Raw genomic sequence first — 14,217 nt, 5'->3', positions numbered from 1 at the left:
AAAGCCGGGCATGGTGGCACATGCCTATAATCCCAGCACTTGGGAGGGTGAGGCAGGAGGATCATTGCGAGTTTGAGGCCAGCCTGAGCTACAAAGTAAGCTCAAGGCCAGCCTGAACTGCGTAGCGAGACCCTGTCTCAAAAAAAAAAAGCATAGTGTAGTATTGCAATATTGCCATTATTAATGTGTTGTTGTATTTGTTTCAGAAATCATAGTATGAAAGCTAACCATTTACTAATTATAAGATCACATTGTACATTGGAAATGACATTTCCCTTGATTGCATATTAATTTCAATGACTTTCTGGATTCTGAATATGTTACTGGAATTTTTGTGGATTATAATGTGTATTTTGAAATAGTGTAGGATTATCTAATATCACCTCTGGTGAGTAGACTTGGAATGATATCTTGGGTATCTTCAAGTTAACAAATACTAAATATTAAATGCCTGAATGAATGTGTTAACATTTTCATAGAAAGGGCATTTAGATAAGTCAGTAGTGGTGGAGTTGTTTATAAAATATTCTCAAGAGATTTTTCAAGCTTTCTTGTCTCTTGGCTTCTCTTCTACTCCTAATAAGAAATGTCACCAAGAGTGGAAACTTGAAAACTCAGTGTCAGCGCTGACGTTGTTTCTGATACCCTCATAGTGATGTAGTGCTGTAGAGCAGGAAACTCCTGTTTCATTTCTGGCCATAATCTCTTAATCATGGTACTTGCACAAGTTTATGAGCACGTCCCTAGAGTTCCCAAACCTCGTTGTGTTCAAATCTAAGATCAACACTTACATGCCAAGTTTCAGCCTTGCGGGCAACTTTTTTTTTTAAGCATTAATTAGAATTGCCAAAGCTATAATTAACTTATAGAGTTAAAAGCAATTGATTAAAAAATGCATTCAGTATTTGAGTAGGATTATATCATACATGAAGTTTCATTAAAATAAATTTGAACTGTCTTTTTGTAGGTACCTTTTGTTATATAGAAAAGTGAGCAAGTGAGGCTGACAAAAAAAAGTAGAATTCAAGGTGTAACACTGATATGAAGGCACTGATCACTTGGTATGTCTTAGTCCTATTACTGTTCCTCTCATCCTAGAAATATTTATTGAACACTCATGTGTCAGGCACTGTCCTAGGTACTTAGGACGGAGCGGCAAACAAGACAGAGAAAGCTGTTATCCATGGGGTGAGGTGAGAGCACAGCCAATAAAGCAGTAATATCCTGACAACTGCCAGTAATTACAGTGATGAAAATAAACCTTGTCTGTTTCCAATAATTATACTAGGGAAATAACGGATAAAGAAGGACCAAAGGTATATGAGAAGCCTTTTAGAGAAGTTGCTGAAGGATAGCTCATGTCTGAGCTGACATTTGATCGAGGACCTAAGCAAATTGTGGGAGGTGAGTGAGCAGTGGGGAGGTGAGGGGCAGGTGGGACTTTTCCAGACAAAAGGGACAGAGAGGGATCAGCAGGAGGACTGCGGGTCTGAATGAATGAGGGGAAGAGCTAGGCAAGTGAGGCTGTGTGAGGATTCTCCGACTTCGGGGAGTAGAGTGCCTTCCATTTGAAGTGCTGTCTGGCAGGATCATATGATTTTCAAGTTAGATATTTCTGTATCCAATTTGATTATCCCATGGTTCATCTAAACAGGTCACCCTCAAATGAAATATTGAAACCAGTGTTACGTAGGTACGTGTGGTCCATGTCTCCGTCAACAATATGATACTGTATAGATGCTACCATGAAAAGTATCCACTCCTGTAATAGAAGTTACTTGACATCTATTTAGTAACCATGCAAGCAGTATATATATATATATTTTTTTTTTTTTTTTTTTTTTTTTTTTTTTTTTTGCAGGTTACAATATATTTTTCCTCATTAAACTCTCAAAATAACCCTTTCATCTCCATTTTTGTAAGATCAGCATTATCTGGGTATGGTGGTACATACCTGTAATCCCACATGTGCAGGAGAGTGAGGCGTGAGGGTTGAGTGTTCCAGGCCTGTCTAAGCAGCTTGATGAGATCTTGTCTCAAAAAGTGGTACAGAATTCAGTGGTAGAGTGCATGGGTAGCATGCATGAGGTCCTGGGTTTAATACCCAACACCACTGTAAATAAAAAAAATCAGCATTACTAGTGAGCCTTCATTATAATTGACCACCTGTGGAGTCAAGCATGGTGTTACACATGTTGAACTCTAGGAAGGGAGGACATAATGTATACAGGACCTTGCCTTCAAGGAGCCCTGGTAGGTGTGGTTGATAGAAAAATGGCCCTCCAAGTCATTTGTATTGTGATCCACAAAAACTGGATGTTTTACAGGGAAGAGAGAACTAGGTTGCAGATGGGATTAAGCTGGTTAATCAGTTGACCTTTAGATCTGGAGAGTATCGGGGCAATCCAGGTGGCCCCAATGTAATCAGAGGAGGCCTTATAAGAAGGTTTGAGAGGAAGAACCAAATAGATGGCAGTGTGAGGAAGACTCAGCCTGATGCTCCTTGTTTTGACAATGGTGAAATGAGATCATGAGCCGGAAATGTAGGTGTCCTTGGGAAGCTGGAAAAGCTAGGGTGTGGGTTCTTTCCTAGAATGCTGCAGGAGCATCGCCCTATGGAAGCCTTGATTTTAGCTCAGGGAAATTGTGTACTTCTGACCTCTGCAACTATAATCAAACTGTTGTTTTAAAGCTCTATTTTGAGGCCATTTGTTTGAATGTATAGCAGCATAGGCTCAAGAGTTATAGTACTGTATTGGAATCCCAGTTCCACAAGTTAATGTATGAGATTGGGCAGGTAATATTACCTCCTGGGCCTCAGTTAATCTATGTGAAAAAAGGAAACAATAAGGTTTTTCAGGCTTTTTGGTGAGAATTTGAGTGAGATAGTTTATGTAAATTGCCTCAGTCTGCTACCTGGCAAAAAGTAAAACTCAATAGTCAGTAAGCTGGCAAAACTAGTTCATTCCATTGAAGGGCCAGTTCAACAGTACAAGAACAGAGAATGCCATGTGAGGGACCAGGGATGCTGAAGCAACAAGGTCGCTTGACAGGATGAGTGAGCTTGTGGGGTAGATGAAGTCAGAGAGCTAAGTAACTAAGAGGTTCATGGGTGAGACAGAAAATCGAGTTTGCAATAGTAAGGAGGTAGATGTAGGATGAGTGTTTTAGAATTACAGTGAGGGAGTCTTTGGACTTTTGTCACACAGGAATGACCAAAAGTGAGTGGTCCTCGTGGAGTGGCAGGTCCCTGGGGCTGGAAAGTTTGTACATGGGCTGGTGATGCCAGCACATCATCTCCACAAGTGGCCCTCCAACTTCCAGCTGGCTCTCTGGTTTTCTCATGTAGTTTTCCTGAATGTGTTAAATGTGCTTTATTGCTTCATAAAGTCCATTTTAGCATCATTTATGTGTTTTCTTAAATCAATTACTTGTTTTACTTTGGAGCACGGAACGTGGATAATTTGAGGACAGAATTTCGTAAGCATCAATTTCAGCACTTTTAAAAAAAAGTAGGTAAGTTTTCGACTTTCGATGTAAGGCTTAATTTGAATAATCAACAAAACGGTTACTTCATTTGTACTGCAGCTTGACAAAGCCTGTTATTGCTTCCATATAGTTAATTGTAACCTGGGTTAATTAAACATTTCAATAACTAGCGTTGTGCAGAGTACTCAGCCCTCCCTCTCTGAGCTTTCTGCTGCCCTGACTTGCCAGCTCTCAGTCTGCCTTGCTTGGTGTGGTTTTGGCTCCTGCTCTGCGAGGCAGTGCTGGCAAAATAGCAGTCGCCCTGCTGCTTGCATTGTTAGCGTGTAGAATCTTCTGGGCCCTCAATGTTGCTTGGCAGTGAGCTTTCTTGGTTGTTCGCTATTTCTGTTTTCATGTGTTGCAGAATTTCATTGCCTTCCTTGTCCTCAACTCTTTTGCTTTTTCTTCCTCTAGAGATAGATAATCAAGGAAAGCTTTTCAAAAAAAGGGATGAGTCTAGCTGCTTATTTTCCCTACAAATAACTATTAATGTTAGATATCTAACAAGTGTTTACCTATCTAGTGTAGCCATAAAATATCAATGTGTTAATTGACAGGTTGTATTTATTATTAACCAAGCCATAAGATAGAGGATGAATTCTCCAAACAAATGCATAAAAAAAGCAGTACCAGCTGATCAAATGCATGGCTCAACTGCTTTCTTAATTAAAATGCAAATTTGGATATATTTTATTCACTTTGCTACTAGGAGTTGCTTTAAAATAACTTTGATCGCTGTGATCACATCATAAGAATGGAATTTAAGTACTTTTGGTGATGGTCTACTAGTAAGAGTTCTATAATCTGTAGGTGACTCATGTATACACTAATGAGAAATACTGCTGTAAGTCCTATATAGTATTTTCCTCGCTTTATTTGCCACACATCTTGTTGTCTCCAAAAACTTGAGTCACTTGGGGGATCATTTTTCAGTGCAGGATGTGATTCAGCAGGTCTGGGGTAGAGCTCAAGATTGTGCATTTCTGACAGGTGCCCAGCAAAGCTGCTACTGCTGGTCTGTGCATCTTGCTTTGAGTAGCAAGCCCCTAGGCTCCACCTTCTCGGTGCATCAGCCTCATTTGAGGAATGTATGGTTTTATGCTTATGTCTAGGTGTTTCCCCCAAAGCTTCATGCAGTCATAGGTGGGGCTTTTTCAGAGGTGGCTGAATCTAGAATGTATGATGCTGGGATTAAGGGTATATGATTCCTAAATCAGTCCACTGATTGGTTTGGCACTGCCCTAATCCAGGTATCCTAGATAAGGGTATAAAGGGGCAGAAAGAAGCTGCTAAGGTCCTTTGCTATCTTCTCTGTGATGTCTGCCTGCCATGCCACCCCGCCTTGGAGCCAGCCAGCCATGGACTGAAACCTTTACAAATTGTGAGCCAAATAAACCTTCCCTCCCTTAACTTTGAGTATTGGGTATTCTGTCTCAGCAATGAAAAAAGTAACTAAGACACATGGCCTCGCCTTGTGTTTTGATGTGGCCAATTCAGGACCCATGCCTGTCCATTATGCTAAGGTATGGAGTCATTGAATTGTTCTGTTGCAAATGATAGACATCTGTGTAGATACAGCTTCCTGTGTGCTTACCCCATACCTGCTAACGTTTTTGACACTGTTATACTAGGGCTAGAGGAGGCAGGAACTTTGGTGCTGTATCATAATGGAAAAAGAATTGAGGTAGCCCAGTCTCGTGGCCTCGGGTTAAATTGATTTACATCATCATGTGCTTGGATTCAGAGGTATTGTGTCTGTCTTCCTGTCTCTGTCTCTGTCTTCCTCTCTGTCTCTGTCTCTCTGTCTCTGGAAAAATCTTTTTAAAAGTAGGTATGGGTCCTTTCTAAGGATTCCAGACCAAACTAGTTGCAAGAAAAGTATTTGGTTGATTGATCCAGCTGTTTGGTTAATTGACCTTCTAGGTGAAGTCTTTCTTGATGTTTTGGTAAGCTTTGCAAGACCCTCGTGTACATCCCTGAGCATAGCTTCACTGATTTTCAGAATTTAGGATTTCAATCTTATTTAGTTCTTTTTGTAATAATTCCCTTGATTATCCTTTCTACTTAAATAATTCACTTTTATTTATGGCAGTTCTTGATCCTGTGCATTCAGGAAACTTTTTCAGAAATAGGTCTATTTGGTTCTATGGATATTTCCATATTTATTATTATATTAAAGTTCCATGATACAAGCTAAGCCTTCTACCTGTTGGAATTCACCGCACTTGCAATTTTGACATTAAAGATTCTTTTATTTTCACTTCTGAGGTAAAATTGAAAATAATGACCTATTGCAGGGTGAGAGTACAGATAGCATAGTGGAGTACTTTTCTTTTCAGTGCTGGGGATCAAACCCAGGGCCTCACACTAGGCATGTGGCCAACCGCTGAGCTACACCCCACCCTACTTTAAAAAGGTTTTAGACTTTTACATAATGAATTTTTTGATGTGTAAGGGAAAAAAACCTGGAGCATTGTGCCATTTCTATAAATTATACCCACAAAGAACATTTACATTTTAAACATATTGGAGAAGGCATCCCTTAGAAATTATTTAAGTGAAACTCATATAATATGAAATTAGTCATTTTAGGTGAGTAATTCACTAGCAGTTAGTACATGTACAGTGTTGTAAGCATTTCCAGTACTGTACTTCAAAACCTCTTGACCATTGTGTCTTTTATTCTCCTTTCTTTTTCCCTCCATCTCCTGGCACTATCAGCTCCCATTCTGTCTCTAGGGACTTAACCATTTTGGCTATTTCAGTGAATAGGAACTGTGCTTCTTTCACTTTGCATGGTGTTTTGGAGTGTCATCCACACCATAGCATGTTTCAGCATTTCATGCCTTTTAAGTGGGCAAATAATATTCCTAGTGCTATACAACTTGTTTTCCATTGATTGGTTGATCAACATTTAAACCTTTTGTACCTTTTGACTGTTGTAAATAGTGCGGCTATCAAAGTACATCTACATGTGCTTGTTTGAGAATCTTTTCAGATATTCAGGTTCTGTTCCAAGGGGGAATGTGCCTTTTAATGGAGAAGCATGGGAGTGAATGTGGGTATGTGGGGTAGAGAGGAAAATAGTAAAATCACAAAGTAAAGAAAGACCCCATATGTTGACTGATGAGTGCTAAATTAGGTATGACTAATGGTATTATTAGGGTTCTCTAGGGGAACAGAGTCAGGAGAATGTATATGCCAGGGGGTTTATTAGGTAGAGTACAGGAAGAGAGGTGATAAAGTCCACAGTGGCTGTCTGCAGAATCAGAAACAGAAGAATCCACAGTGGCCATCTGCAGTGCTAGAGAGTGGGAAGTTCCAGTAGCTGCTCAGTCCAAGGAGATGGAAGCTGCCGAACAAGAGGGATGATAGATGCAGCAACAGTCCTAAGTTAAAGGCCTGGAAGCCCCCTGGAGAGTCGCCAGTGTGAGTCCGCACTAGGAAGCTGAAGAAGCTGGAGGCCAGTGTCCACACGCTCTGCCAGCAAAGGTTGCACCCACTCGAGAAAACTGGAGTTCTTCAAATAATGGGCAAACTTTCTTCTACTTTCTCTTTTTTATTGCATCCAAGCTATAAGCCTGTTGGTTGCTACGTGCACATCAGGGTGGGTCTTTCCCCTCAGTTTGCTGGCCTGCATGGCAATTATCCACAGACACACCCACAGCTGTGCCTTGCTAGTCTGCAAGGCATACTTTACTCATCAACTTTGGACCTTGGACACTCTTCCCAACCACTTCCATCTCTGATAGTTGAGCAAAAAAATGGATTGAACTGAGACGGGAATATATTACTGGATGAGTGCTTATGGAAGGTAAATGGGGTGGTGGGAGGCTTGAGTATGAGGCTGGCTAACAGAGACATAGGAGGAGATATTTCAGTTTTGGGGTATCATTGCCAGTACCTGATCTTCACTGTTACTTATTAGCTCCCTAGAGTTATGATCACTAAGGATACTTCATTTGATCTGTCAGATTCTTTGGTAGTTTTCATCCTTCCCTGACTGCTGCTCTTTGTAGCACCTGACTTTCTGCTTCCTGTCCCCCAACCTCTTTCGAAAAACCTCTTCTTCCTCCTCTGGTACTAGACACTGAAGCCAGAGCCTTTACCTTGTGTTACTGTGTCTCCAGCCCTTTTTGTTTGAGACAAGGTACTAAGAGACCAAGTTGTTTTGGGTGGGTTCAAACTTGTGACCCTATTCCTGGCAAGCATGAGGTCCTGAGTTTGATTCCTGGCACCAAAAAACAAAACCAAGAACAAAAAAAACCCCCAAACTTATGATCCTTCATTTTCAGCCTCTCAACTAGTTGAGATCACAGGCATGTCGCACTTTGCCCAGCTGGACTTTCTCTTTTTTTGAAACACTCTTTTCTTTTGTGTTCCATAATGCTGTATCTCTTTTTACCTCTGATTTCTCTCTGTACACTAGATTTCTTCCTTCCCTTTTTTTTAAACTGCCCTTAAATATTGTAGTTGATTGTGAATGCTTCATTTCCTCTGTTTTGCTAAAAGGGCTCATCCACAACCTTAATTTCAACTACTACGATGTGCAGTAGACTCCTCAAGACTCAAGACTCCTCAAGCCTTATTTTAAGATCAGATATTGCTAATGAGTTTTGAACCTAATTTACTGCTAGTTGGACATCTTTACATGGACATCTGTAACTTATCTCTAAATACTTTTCATTCCAAATTAATGACAGTTCTGTCTCTTTATTGTAAAAACACGGCAGTAGCCAGCTTCTAAAGTGATTTTTACCTTCCAATATTCACTTCTGTGTACTAAGCAATTGCACTCAGTTAATCAGGTAATTGGTAAAGAGATTTCATTCCTCTAGTGAGGAGTCATTGAGAGCATTGAAGTGCTGTTTAGATTCCTCCACTGGTTGTAGCAAATATGAGGAAGGCAGCAACACAGGAATTGCTGGTATTGACAACTGGCAGCCTTATGTTGTTAGAATTGAGAAATGCTTTTCAGGCATAGATCAAAATAAGAGCATTGGCAGGAAAACAAGGTCTAAAGATGAAGTTGAGGGTGTGGTTGTAAAACTCCTTAAATTCCTAGAAAGATCCAAGGTGGTGCCTGGAAGGTCTGTCCAGCCAGGTAACAGGGCTTCTAAGGAGCTTCAGGCAGAGAAGGGCTTCTCCTGAGAGTCATAGGTGTGGCTTTTGTCTATTGGAGGGAAACCCAGTAAGATTCACAGAAGATCTAGGGCTTCTCTGAGAGAATTGTATTTGCAAAAAACACTGCCACCTTAGACTGAGACAGAATTATAAAAAATAAAAGAGACCTTTTACCCCTCAAACTTTTATCAGAAAGATAGGAAAGGAAGTAGACTGAGAGGAGAAGGGGACATAAAAAGGATAAAGATGTGTTTTGTACATGTACCAGATCCCCACGATGAGTGCAGTCATTATGTACCGTGAATGTGTACTGATAAAAATTAAAAATAAAGGAAGCAGACTGAGAAAGCTACACATCTGTAAACATGGGTTTCTTTTCAAGGAAAAGTGAAGACTTTTTTAGGGTGGGATGAAGATTATAGAGGATAGAGTCAAAAAGTATGAAGAAGTATTTTCTAGCCTTGAGTTCTAATGAAGGAAATGCCAGCCTTGCACATTTCCAAAATTTCTGTGGACCTGTAACTCCTACATGCCTTTCATTTCTCCTGACTCTGGCCTGGAGTGTCTGTCCTGATTATGATACACCTGGCCCCACGATTGTATGTTGAGAACAGGTGGTGGATAGGTAACTTCTTTTTAGTTTACTAGCAATCATCTTGAGAGGAGCTGTACCCAGGGGTCATACTTAAGAAATTACACCCAAGGAACCCCATGTATACCTGGATCTGACTTAGATAATGAGATTCTGAACTTTGATCTGACCTTGTAAGGCTCTGAGAATTCTGGGGTTTGAGTAGAAGTTAGTGAATTTTGTATGTGGATGAGATACGGATCATTGGGGTTCAGAGTGAAAGGTGGTAGCTAACTCTCGAGTATGTTCCCATGTTTGTTACCTGGTATTCGTGTTCTTGTGTAGTGTTCCCTACACTGGACTGAGCTGACCTTTTAACCAATTGGATATTGAGGAAATGATGGAACGTGACTGTAAGAGCTACAGTATGCTTCCATCTTGCTCTCTCTTGGATTGCTGGCTTTATCAAGTAATCCTACGGAGATGTCCATTTGGTAATGAAGTGAGGCTTCTTGGAGACAACCAGCCATGATTTGATGACTATATAAGTGAGCTACCTTGGGGGATAACTCCCAGGTCTAGGAAAGTCTTCAGATGACTGCACTGTGGATTGACATCCTGACCACAGCCCGATGAGAATCCCTCAAGTCAGAGCCATCCAGTGAAGGCCACTTTCATGTTTCTCACACTCCAAAATGTAATGTCAACATCTATTACCTTAAGCATCTAAGTTTTGGAATAATTTGTTATGTAGTATGGAAATTTAATAGATATACTAAAGTGAACAAACCTGAGAACTTTTGTAGATTTTTTTGACTTCCTCATCCTATCTTAGTTTTTAGTAAGCATGTAAGTTTGTTAATCAATGGAAAGGAGGTTAGAGAGAATATGGAAATCTTAAGCCATCTGCTTTTTCTGTTTGTATATAATCTACCTCTACTATAGTCGCAAAGTCTTGGAGTGAAAAGGGTTGGTAGATACCTTTAAGTTTTGTCACTAAAAATTTTTTTTTGAGAAGCCACTTTTGGTCTGAAAGTATTGGGATTGCACATGTTTAATGCAGGCTTTTGACATGAAGTATTTTGTGGAAGTTGAGCTATGAAATGTTTGTGTGATGGATTGGGCCAGAGATAGCCTCCTTTACTTTGCGGAGAGGTGTTTGCCATTGGCAGTGGATTACTGATCATATACTGCACAGTGTACAAATGAGGAAAGTGGGGCCGGAGGGTTAACCAATCTTTCCAAAGGGCATAGTTGGTTAGTGGTAGGGCTAACTTGGAGTCCAGCTACCACTTTAATTAGATAAAACTGCTTCAGTTTGTCCTTTTTTTTTTTTTTTTTTGGTCATTTCAAGTAAAATGATTCTATTAAATGAGTACTAAGTGTTTTTATTATGCTGAACAGGGTGTGTCTTCTTGATGTTTCAGCAGACATGAAAATTTTATTCTATAATTTTATATATTCCTCGAGGCAACTCTGTGCCTGGGTTCTTTGAAACTGCAAAGAAATAAATTTCCAGTGGGCTCAAATCCAGTAAGCATGATGCAGATCACAGTTCCAATCTTAGTACAACCCGTTCCTGCCACATAGCCCATGTGTGGCTTCATTTCCAAAGTCTTTCTGCTTTACAACAATGCATTGAACTGTGTTAAAGATATTCTGCGTTTGGTTAAGATAAAGGTTTTACCTAAGACTAAAGTTGAATTATACTTATTTTTTCTTCACCTTTATTCTAATTAAGTTACAATCACTTTAGATTTTAAGTATTTTCTCTCTAAATACTCAGATAAATTTTGAGAATGTGTGGTTCTATCCTTATCAACCTGTGCATATAGTTAACTAGATAAATGTTATTATATTTTATAAAATATGTGAAGACTTGTTTTGACACTCAGTTCTATAAGTTTTAAACTCAAAGTTACCGTTTTGAGTTTGATTTTGTTTTAATATTTTATAATACTTTAGCTTTTGTGATGATGGAAGTTGAACCCAGGACCTCAAGATGCTAGGCAAGTCTTTTAACACTGAGTTACACCTCTAGCTCAATACTTTGTAATACTTTAAACATTCAGAACCAAACTGAGTTGGTGGGAAGACTTCTGCTGCTTTACTTTTCATTTTTTTGATGAGAAATTTGCTTCCTCTAGAATTTGGAATTGTTAGGCCTGGCGTGGTGGTGGACACCTGTAATCCCAACACTTGAACTGCATAGCGAGACCCTATCTCAAAAAAGACAAAATAGAATTTGGAATTGTTATCCCAAGTCTTTTTTTTTTTGTTCCTTAGAGGGCAAGTTTTTAGAAGCATGCATTTATATCATCTGGCAAATACAAATAGTAGGTTTTAGAAATTATGAACTTAACAATAAAATTATCCTCTTATTTCTCCTGGGATTTTGCCAGTAAATTATTTCTCCCTTTTCTGCATAAAATCACATTAAGTGTCCCTTGTTAAGCTGCTCAACTTTTGGTTTCTTTAAGCTTTGAGGAAATCTTGTTTAAAACGATTTGTGGATTTCAGCTTCTAACTGGGTAATCTACTCTGCCTTTTACTGACAGCACCCTGGAACAATCTCTCCCTTCCACAAATAGTGATTTTTTAAAATGTCCTTTCTCCCTAGCTAGTAGTCAGTGTTGCTTTTCTCTGTCATATCTTCTCTTGCACTTTCCCTAAGTCCCCTCACTCTCCAGGAACCTAAGCAGTCCACTTTGCCCCTTCATTTCTCTCTCCCTTTCTAATCATTCCCAGTCCCTTTGGCAATGCACCTCACCTTCTCTTCCTGTGAGATGAGCTTCCACATGCGGGAAAGAGTGAGTGTTTTCTCCAAGGGGCAGGTTGTCTTCTGGCCCGTGAAAGTTGGCCCGTTGCGGGGAGGTGAAGTCTCAGGATGCTCACACCTCAGGTGGGGTTGCCAGTGTGCTTAGGTGGACAGTCATGTAAGAAGGACATTCCCTTGCCAGAGAGCCTCACTGCGCAAAATAAATAGTCCCCAGAGGATCATCAAAAACTCAGTCCCATCAGGTACATTCTTCTTTCCTTTTTAAAAGTAGCAAAGATGAAGCCTAAACTAATTATGGTAACCAAATGTGTGTGGTTGGAGTGCAGCAGACTGTAAAATAGGATATATTGTGGTCCCTGTTTGTGCAGAGTTTATGTTAAAAAGCCTTGGTTGGTAAATGGAGAATTGGCGTTTTGAAATTAGATACAAGGGCAGCTTTGGAGGAGGAGGGTAGATTTTTCCTTTTCTTTTTTTTTGGTTGTGGGGGGAGCAGCCCATGAGACAGGTGCAGGGAGTGAGTAATGTGCCACTCCTAAACCGTGTGGCGTAGCCAATGAGCACCAGGCTTCCCCGTGGTCCTATAGTATGGTTTCCCTGTCTGTCAAGAGCTGGCTCAGCAACCAAACCCAGATTTCAGGTGTGGTATTCCACAGTCGTTCTGTAATTTGTAATCATAGAAACAGAATGTTCCTCCTCTTATTTCTTCCCTGCCAACAGTTTCTGGGTGGGTGAATGTCAGTAGCTGGAGTTATTTTTAAAGAGGAGAGGTGAGGCTTGTCGTGCGAAGCTGGGAAGAGGGCGTTTGTTTGCAGAGCAGAGCTGACATCAAAGTGTAGATTACTGCTCAGTGGCTGGGCGCTTGTCCTATAACAGGTAATGTTTAACGTGCCAGTCACAAAGATCACAGAAACAGTATATGCTTGGGCACAAGATAGCACTGCCTTTTATGCTCTGGAGACTGAGAAGCTCTGTGTGCCCATGTATTTTTTTTTAAATATGCATACGCATTGGTCTTGTTGCCACCTCTTTTGCTGGCTGTAATTGGACTTTGAATCTAGGAAGTTATATCATAAAATTTTTTAACCTTTGAGAGTGAGCTTGGCTAAGCAACCACTTTCCAATTCTTTTTCCAGGATAATGTAAACGTTTTTTTGAAAGCTTGTGAACAGATTGGATTGAAAGAAGCCCAGCTTTTCCATCCTGGGGACCTACAGGATTTATCGAATCGGGTCACTGTCAAGTAAGTTTCACTGGTTTGTTATGTATATATTTAAACTCCAGGCTTTCAGCTTAAGTGAAAATAAGTGCTGAGAGTTTGTGATTACTGAAAAACCATTCATCTCTATTCTTCCTCTGTTCTCATTCCAAAATAGACTATTTAAAAAATGGCTTGAAGTCTGTGAATGTGAAACTGTCTATAATCTATAATGTGTCATGCTGTTAAATCTCTGGGCTGAACAAAATGATAGTTTATATTTTAATGCTTGTCCAGTATGGTAGTGTTTGCTTGCTAATGGTAAGGATAGCCTTTGTACTTACAAAGTATATTGCAGTTTACAGACAGAAAATAATTATGTAAAAGTAAGTTTTACTGTACATGTAGTTAAGACTTTTTTTTTGGGTACTGGGAATCGAACTCAGGGCCTCGTACTTGCCAGGCAGGTGCCGTGCCATTGAGCTATATCCCTGGCCCCCAAAACATAATTGTTAACAAAAAAATTAGAGTAACACAGTGGTAAAAGAGATCTTGCTAATATTTGGAATACAGAAGTGCCTGGGACAGCATGTAATGCTCATGACCTTGCCAGTTGTGATTGCTTTTTAAAAAATGAGATTTTTTTTTTTTTTTTAACTACTTTGATATTTGGACAAGAAAGCAAAAGTAGGAATGGGAAGAGGTATGCTGATGGATTTTAAGAGGAAAATGGTATATTCATGTGTGAGTGTATGGTTTCAGGAAATAAGGTTTTAAACTTTTATGAGACTTTTTTTCTCTGTAAGTCTAATTTGCTTTCAGGAAATCAGTAATGAAGTCAAATTACCAGATAAATGTGGCAGCAAAATGATTCAATTTTATAATAATGACAGCCTCCTTATAGGGTTTTAACATCTAATTAACATTTTTCCAAGTAAGAAAATATATACTTTATTCTGTCTGTGCAAAAAATAGAAATGGGAAAACTGGTATTTTCCAGTTCACGCAAAGATTTAGTTT

General features: G+C 39.7%; 1 protein-coding gene across 13 annotated transcripts in view; it reads left to right on the top strand.

Moving 5' to 3' along the window:
• The window catches only part of Lmo7 (LIM domain 7), a gene marked incomplete at its 5' end in the record, with an annotated part of 191,416 nt that overhangs the window by 82,523 nt on the left and 94,676 nt on the right, over positions 1 to 14,217 (top strand). For all 13 annotated transcript variants that reach the window (XM_013516569.1, XM_013516572.1, XM_013516566.1 and 10 more), the window contains 1 exon segment: positions 13,136 to 13,242. In XM_013516569.1, the coding sequence (XP_013372023.1) occupies positions 13,136 to 13,242 (107 nt within the window).

The sequence above is a fragment of the Chinchilla lanigera genome, unplaced genomic scaffold (assembly GCF_000276665.1).
Source record: "Chinchilla lanigera isolate Chin_1 unplaced genomic scaffold, ChiLan1.0 scaffold00003, whole genome shotgun sequence".
Lineage (NCBI taxonomy): Eukaryota > Metazoa > Chordata > Mammalia > Rodentia > Chinchillidae > Chinchilla > Chinchilla lanigera.
Note: the sequence above shows the minus strand (reverse complement) of the source record. Positions and strands in the feature narration are given on the sequence as shown.